The sequence below is a fragment of the Epinephelus lanceolatus genome, chromosome 16 (genome assembly GCF_041903045.1).
Source record: "Epinephelus lanceolatus isolate andai-2023 chromosome 16, ASM4190304v1, whole genome shotgun sequence".
NCBI lineage: Eukaryota > Metazoa > Chordata > Actinopteri > Perciformes > Serranidae > Epinephelus > Epinephelus lanceolatus.
In genome coordinates this window covers 22,663,438-22,671,106 of record NC_135749.1, presented here as the reverse complement: position 1 = coordinate 22,671,106, position 7,669 = coordinate 22,663,438, and the positions used below count along the sequence as shown (strand labels likewise).

Sequence of the window (7,669 nt, the reverse complement as noted above, 5' to 3'; positions counted from 1 at the left end):
CCTCAGCCATGAGTGCACCACTCCTACTCTGCGGTTTATGCAATAACATTACATTAATTACAGCCTGGAGTCTGGAGGACAGGTTAAACCAGCCCTGTTGCTGAATCCCATTTTTGAGTGCCTTCAGGGACTTTTCCAAGAAATAAGAGTGTTGCTGACCACTGCTAAAAACCCAAAACTAAACTAAACACAAAAACACCTGATACAAGCATTAATGTAAAAAAATATCTGTTCCATGTTTGAATATCTAGTCGAATCAATCATCTGCAGCATGGAAAAGACTAAAGCACCCTGAGTACCACGCTACAGGAGCAAATTGCGTGACTTGTAGTGTAAAAAGCACTTTGAGTAGTCGGATGACTAGAAAGGAGCTATACAAATGCAGATCCATTTACCATTTACCAGGTCCATGCCTACCTAGAGCCAGTGTTTGGTTTGTCTGTTCTGGGCTACTGTAGAAACATGGCGGTGCAACATGGTAGACAAGGCAGCACATCCTATGTAGATATAAAACGCTCATTCTAAGGTAACAAAAACACAATGATTCTTATTCCCATTTGATTATACACTGAATTAAACTCACTCATTATATTATATTACATTTCTGTCAATATATTCCCCTAAATCAGGGGTCAGCAATCTTCTTGATATGCCATAAGTGCCATTAAGTGCCATTTTAAAATTTTCTTTGTTCTGGTGTGTCATATCAATATATATTCAATCCTTTGCTCCTCAAAATGCTCCTCCCTTACAGTCAATACACAGTATCTTAGGATGACTACCAATGCAAAAGTTGGAAACTTTCTGTGTGTGTGTGTGTGTGTGTGTGTGTGTGTGTGTGTGTCTTTTGTATCATTCTGTGTCCCCTCCAAATTCAGAGGTTTTTGCGGGTCTGTTATGCAGTGTGAAACTCTTCATGAGTTCAGTTTCTCTTCACCGGCAGTTTGTGGAGTTTCGAGTCACGGGATGGATAATTGATCAGTCAATCCAATCAGAGCTGATCAGATCAGATCAGATCAGATCGAATCGAAGGGTTAGGGGAGCAGCTGCAGCTCCCTAGCACAACAAATGGATAACTTTCACTGTGCCTGGCGTTCTGCTGCTCCATCTGTGCCTAGAATAAGCCTACACGTATACAACGACTAATTGAACGTTATGCTTGATATATTCCAACAGCTCCTAATGAACGCTCCATCGCCAAAAATAGACAATCAATACAGCAGTAGATGTTGTTATCATGACTGGCTGCCACAAATAGATGAATGTATGGAAAACACTGCACTTTAACATTTAAAAAAAAACAAAACAAAAAAAAAAACGTTCTTGCATACTTATTGCTAGTATGCCATTAGTTGAGCTAGGTGCCAAATGTTGTCAACCCCTGCCCTGAATCCTACACACTGGACATTTTTAAAAAGTCACATTGTGTGCACTTTTCCTCTGAGGCTGTCAATCATATGCTGGCCCCTTAAAAGTATGAGAACTCCTGATCTACAATTTTTGCTTCAAAATGTTCTAAAATGGTCAGTTTGGCTGTTAATTAAAAAAAATAAGTCTTTATTCCCTTTGACCCCCCTGGAGGGTTCCCTCATGGAAGATGTAGACGTTGAATAGGTGAATGCTGCCCCGCATGTCTGCCACACTGCTGAATGTTAAGGAAGTTACTCAACCTGTTTGCAGTGTGAAACTCAATCAGTCAACCAGCCTGTTGGGAAAGAGGGTGGAGGCAAAACGGTGAAGAGCATGAACTGACACGGCTGCAAATCAAGTGTCATTTTCTATCTTGTTGGTTGGTTGTTGAAGAGGTGGACACAATTTGTCTGGCAAATTCGTGAACAGACCAAAGCAGGAACTAAATTCAACTACATACAGTGAGGAAGGTAAGGTTGAAATATAACTCGGACAGCAGGAAGTTTAAAGTCTGACCAATGTCTGTTTATGATATGAGCTTTGACTGCACACTGTGTGAGTTTTTGCATATATGTTGATCTCTCCGTCTCTCTGTCTTTAATCTCTCTCACAGCAGCAACCCAGACAGCATCAATGCGGTTTCAGTGGACTGTGGGCATTTTATGCACCTTGGTGTCCTTGGGACTTACAATAATAATCATGGGCCAGCGTCAAGTGTTGGTCTTGCTGGAGAGAAATGACTTGCCAGTGGAGTTAGACAAACTGAATACTCAACTCTCAAATTTAAACACTTTTAAAGACTCAGTAGAAAAGCTGCTGAATCAGGGGAACAAAGAAATGAAGGATCTGGATGATTCAATGGCCAAACTTGCTCCAGTGATAGAAGGCAAGAAAGGACAAATTGACGATTGTCAAGCAGAAAAGGTAAAAAGTTTCTCTTTTTTCTATACACATATATTTGTTTGATTCAGGACCTTCTGTTCCTTGTACAGAAAAACATCTCAGCTATGTGACATGACCAGAGTGTGTCACTCTTCACCTGTTCTGTGTGAAGGAGGTGGAATCTAGGAAAAGAAATCTTCACACTCTCACACTTTGTGCTTTGTGAACACATTACGTTTACAAAGCATTGGGCAGTGGTGGAAAGTTAGTACATTTACACATATTAAAAGTACAATTTTGAGATAGTTGTGCTTAACACCACTAATTCTTATTTATGCCATTTCATACTTCTACTGCACTACACTTGAGGGATAAATATTTTACTTTTTTAAACCTTTATTTCAGGATTTTAACTATAAGACAGTCAGTACGTCACTCAGCCACAAATATCTTCAAAAACTTCAGCATTACCAGTAAAACAAAGTTCATACATGCAGCAATAAAGGTGTATACTGTTACACTGTCAATTCGTTACTGCACTACGTTTATCTGACAGCTACAGTTGTCTCACTCTGGCTCCAGGACAGGTTTCAGATGTGAACTGTAAGCAGTATCATTTTCCTCTCAATGTCTTAGATGACTTTATTCAAATAACAGAAGTCAAATTAATAGCTCCGCCTCAGGCAGCTCTCAAAGTAAATGTACTGATGAAGCTATCACAAATGTAACAGTGTAATGTATCAGTCACATGGGCCATCCTTCTGCAGAGCAAGTTCTTCTACTATTTATACTTTTAAGTAAACTAAGCTGATTATACTTTAACCTCAGTAGGAGTTTGAATGCAGGACTTTTACTTGTTGTTTTGGAGTACTTTTACACCGTTGCATTGATACTTTTACTATCTGAGCATTCATTCTTTCGCTGCCCACTGGTCTTCAAGTAATTTTCGGGTATTAGGACTCACTAGTGGATATTCAGTGTTTGCATAACATAACCTCCTGGTCATTTTTCCTGACATTTCTCTCGCTATGTTGTAGAAAATCAAAAATGATGAGCTGGAGGACCTGGAGAAGGAAAGCATGCAGATTGAAGGTATAACACGTGTTACCTTACAGACAATGTATGCTCAGCTGCTGCTGCCACCATGTGGTGAAATATAAGAAATACTGTTCGGGTCTGAATTGTTCCTTTACTCTCTCTCTGTTTGTTTTGTCACTAAGAAAACCTAAAATCAGAGTCTGGCGCCTGGAACCTAGAGATTAGTAATCTGAAAGAACAGCTGGTGGGGTATAGGGAGATATGTGATTATGTGAAGAAGAACACGCTGGCTATGTAAGTCACACACATCACTCACACATTCTTTTAAAGGTGGAGCATAAAGAGTGGAATACTAATCAAATGATTTTGCCTTTTAGGAAACTATGTGGCAACAAAACTGTTACCGTCAGCTGAAGGAACTCGAGGAATGAGAAATTAAGTCACAATGCAATAAGTAATAACGTTTGTATGAAGTGTCAGATTCATAGGTGGATTAGGAGACATTTGGCCCCTGGGCACAGATATGGAAAGGGCCCCAACACATACATACATACATGTGCGACCAAGTTAAAGACATTTTGTGTTTCTTTGTAGTCATTATGCATCTTTTTGTGTTTCCCTTTGGTCATTTTGTTTTCCCCTGTGGTTGTATTGTGTCTTTTTGTATTCATTTAGCGTTTGGTTTTTGGTCATTTTGTATTGCTTTGTAGTCATTTTATGTCTTCTTTTTTCTGTCTCTTTTTGGTTCAACACATTCTCACACATTCAACACTGCAAATTTACATTGTTTTCCTTTACATCAAACATCAAACACACATGGTTGGGTTTAGGAAACAAAAACACCCGCTCTCTCAGGTGAAAGTCAATGTTTGTTGGACCCATCTACCCCTCCCGCCCACTACACTCAGACTTTGGCTGCCTTAACTTTCGTTCTTGTCTCCCTGACACTGCTGGGCGGCGTTAAACTATACCAGCAACCAGCTGCGTGTCATGCCGACGTTAAATGACACCTTTTTTCATTGGTTTCTGACACTGCAAATCACTACCCAAGTGCCAGATATTGACGACTTCGGAGAAAGAATGGGGCTAATTTTTGTAGTTATTTTGTGTCTCTCTGTGGCCTTTTTGTGTCTCTTCCTGCAGTACATGTCAATTTGAGTGACATTTTGCAACTGAAGTCCTGGGGACCCCCTGACACTTTTTATATTATTTTTTAATATTATTTGTGTCATTCCTATTACTGATATATGAAATGTTAATAATGTGTTTTGAGCTAAAATGTCAATCATAACTGATAATACAACTGTTTTTTTTTTACTGAAATATTTGTGAGTTGGTGATTTTGACATGAGCTATTTTTTCTGTTAGATCATTTATTGTTGTTGAAATGTGTGGCACCTGCTTCCCCATCTACTGGGGCTTTTAAAATACATTATGGAGGGCATTTTTGCCTTAACTAGATGAAGTACAGACACAAAATAAAGGGAAAGAGTAGGGAATGGTTAACAAGCAACAAGAGTCCCCTGCTAGTAAAAAACTTGGGACAATGTGATTACATGGCTGAGGCTTTAGCAGTATGTGCCCTGCTTTATCTGTTTTCGTTCTGCACAATGTGCAAATAATCTCACGCCCTCATTTTGCAATGCAAATACTGTATTCATGTCACTGGTTCGTCATTTGTGGTATTTCACGGTTTTCACACACACAATGCACAGACTTGTCTTTTCTGTCAATAAATGTTTATACTGTCACATCCTTGTAAAAAACAAGTTTCTCCAAGCTGTCAGCTTTACAAGAGCCAACAATTAAATACAATAAACTAATAGTCATAAACATTTAACTTAAAGCCAAGCTAAAAAAAAAGATGGGTTTTAGGTTAAGGTTTAAAGGTACACTATGCAGGATTGTTGGTTACTGTTGGTTACCCCAGATTCACTCGCTATATTTGCATCCTGTCAGTGCTGTTACTCTTGGATACCTGCTTGCAGTCTAGCACCTGGTCGCTACCTTTTTATAAAGCCCTGACCTCACCTGAGCGCTGTGGGGGTACACACCTATAAACATCTCGAACACCAAAAATATGAAGCAAATAAGGATATAAAGGACAGAGTCTCTGCAGAAACATACACTGCCACACACTTCTAGTGGGTCATAAGTGATAATTGAGAGGGATTACTTTTGCATGTGTGTATACATTGTTTTTTAGGAAAATTCTGCACATTATATCCTTAATGATATCACCACTTTCAAACAATCTATTGGGTTTTTCAATTATTTATTTTGCTTAGGAAGCACAAGAATTCTCAGAAACTATGAAAGAACAATTATGACGACAAATCTTTGAGGATCCTAGGTGGAAAAAGTTGAGACAGCACAACTGGCTTCAAACATCTTGTGAAAAAGTCTTGAAATCAGTGACGGGGCTTCTTTACTCAGGCCAATCTTCTGTCACAGGATCAGTTTCTCAGTGCCTGAGAGTAAAGTGTTACCAGATACTGAAGGAAAAACCCTTGAAACAGAGTTATTTATCTTTTTGTCTTTCTCCTCATCATCATCATATATTACCATGTGTTAAAGATCTACAAATGTGCCTTAAGAAACTGTTGGAATTTAGGTAAATGATTAAAGATTCATGTTACATCTGATGGGGAAATTACTACTTTAAAAGGTGTGTAGGATTTAGGGGGATATGTTGGCAGAAATAATATAATAACTGTGTTTTCTTCAGTGTCTAATCGCCTGAAAATAAGAAGTGTTGTGTTTTCGTTACCTTAAAATGAGCTGTTGAAATCTACATAGGGAGCAGTTCTTAATTTACAAAGATTGCCATGTTCACGGCTATGTTTCTGTAGTAGCCCAGAATAGACAAACCAAAGACTGGCTCTAGATAGGGTCATTCACCTTATTGCATTTGCCTCTCTGCCACGAGCAGCATCGAAAAAAACACAACGTGTAGCTGCGTTAGTCTGTGTTTTTAAATCGCATCCATTTGTTTTAGAGAGGAGACCTCTGTGGATAAGCAGCCGTCTATAACATGCCAAAAAGCGTCAGAGAAAAACAGCTTTATTTCATGTTTTTACCGTTTTTTATTAGGCTACCTGGTCTGGTTTTTTTTGGAGAAGAAGATAAATCGGCTCCTAGTAAAAACCTCCTGAACAATGAACACTGAAGGAAATCTAACAAGGAAAAGTTTCAGCTGGTTGCAATCTGCAATCCTCACCGCTGGACACCACTAAATCCCCCTAATCTTACACACAGGACCTTTTCGCATCTCTCACACAGGATCAAATACACACCAGTGAAGGATATTTAATACCATAGTCTACTGTTTATTCCTGTTCCAACATTTTCCCACCATGCCTCTCTTGTAACGTGTCAATTGGTGAGCTTTAGAGGCCCCAGTAGCCGGATTGTGTTTCATTTGGACAGAGACAGATTACACGTTTCCAGTTTGTTCCTACTTTTTAAGATAAGCTAACTGGCTGCTGGTTGTAGCTTTGTATTTACTGTGCTGTAAATACAAAGCTACAACCAGCAGCCAGTTAGCTTAGCATAAAGACTGAAACCAGCACCTTTAAATTATGTTTAATTACACCTGTGCACTCCGATACTCTATCCTTCGCACAAGCTTGTAAACATGCTCGGTCCTCTCTCCTGCTATCTTCCTGTTTTTCAGCCAGTCTCAACAGACCCCTAGTACTAGGTCACATTTCACCATTGTTGGTCCGTGCTCTCTCTGAAGTGGCAGGTGTCATGTTCACATTTACACCTGTGACTTCGACACTCTAACAGGCACACTTGAGAAGCCACAGTCACAATTACTGGGTCACTCCTGGAGCTTTTAGTGTAGTGTTTCGGATTAAGTTCATCAAAGAGTTAATATTTAAAATGGACTAAGCATTTTTATAGGTTGAGCTCTTAAAAACATTAGGAAAAGCTATCGGAATATCAACTACAATGCGGGTGTAAACAAAACAGAATATGCACTGCAGGCACACTAGGATGACTGATGGATGGAAAATGCCAGTATTTGGATTTTTATACAACATGAGCACATCATTTTCTCATTAGATTTACTGTGTAGTATGTCCACATCAGAATATGGGCCAAACACTGATCTAAAAATACCCAATAACATGTGCATTTTCCCTGTTTAAATGAATAGATTGACATTTGGGGAATTATGCTAATTTGCTTTCTTGCCGAGGGTTAGATGAGACGATTGATACAACGCTCAGATATGAGTGGCATCGGTCTTCTCATTTAAAGGCCCAGTGAGTAGGATTTAGGGGCATCTTTTGGTAGGAAATGTTATATATTATTCATAACTATGTTTCCA

The 7,669-nt window shown here is 39.1% G+C and overlaps 1 protein-coding gene across 2 annotated transcripts; it reads left to right on the top strand.

Moving 5' to 3' along the window:
* Nucleotides 1–1,698: 1,698 nt before the first annotated feature.
* On the top strand, nt 1,699–5,081 carry LOC144467323 (uncharacterized). 2 transcript variants are annotated; one of them, XM_078175703.1, is made up of 5 exons: nt 1,699–1,880; nt 2,027–2,334; nt 3,330–3,384; nt 3,513–3,624; nt 3,708–5,081. In XM_078175703.1, the coding sequence occupies exons 2-5, from the start codon at nt 2,044–2,046 to the stop codon at nt 3,742–3,744; spliced, it is 495 nt and encodes a 164-aa protein (XP_078031829.1). In that variant the 5' UTR covers nt 1,699–1,880; nt 2,027–2,043; the 3' UTR covers nt 3,745–5,081. The 2 variants fall into 2 exon arrangements, with proteins under 2 accessions (XP_078031829.1, XP_078031828.1); XM_078175702.1 differs by having other exon boundaries at nt 2,024–2,334.
* The last annotated feature ends 2,588 nt before the right edge of the window (nt 5,082–7,669 follow it).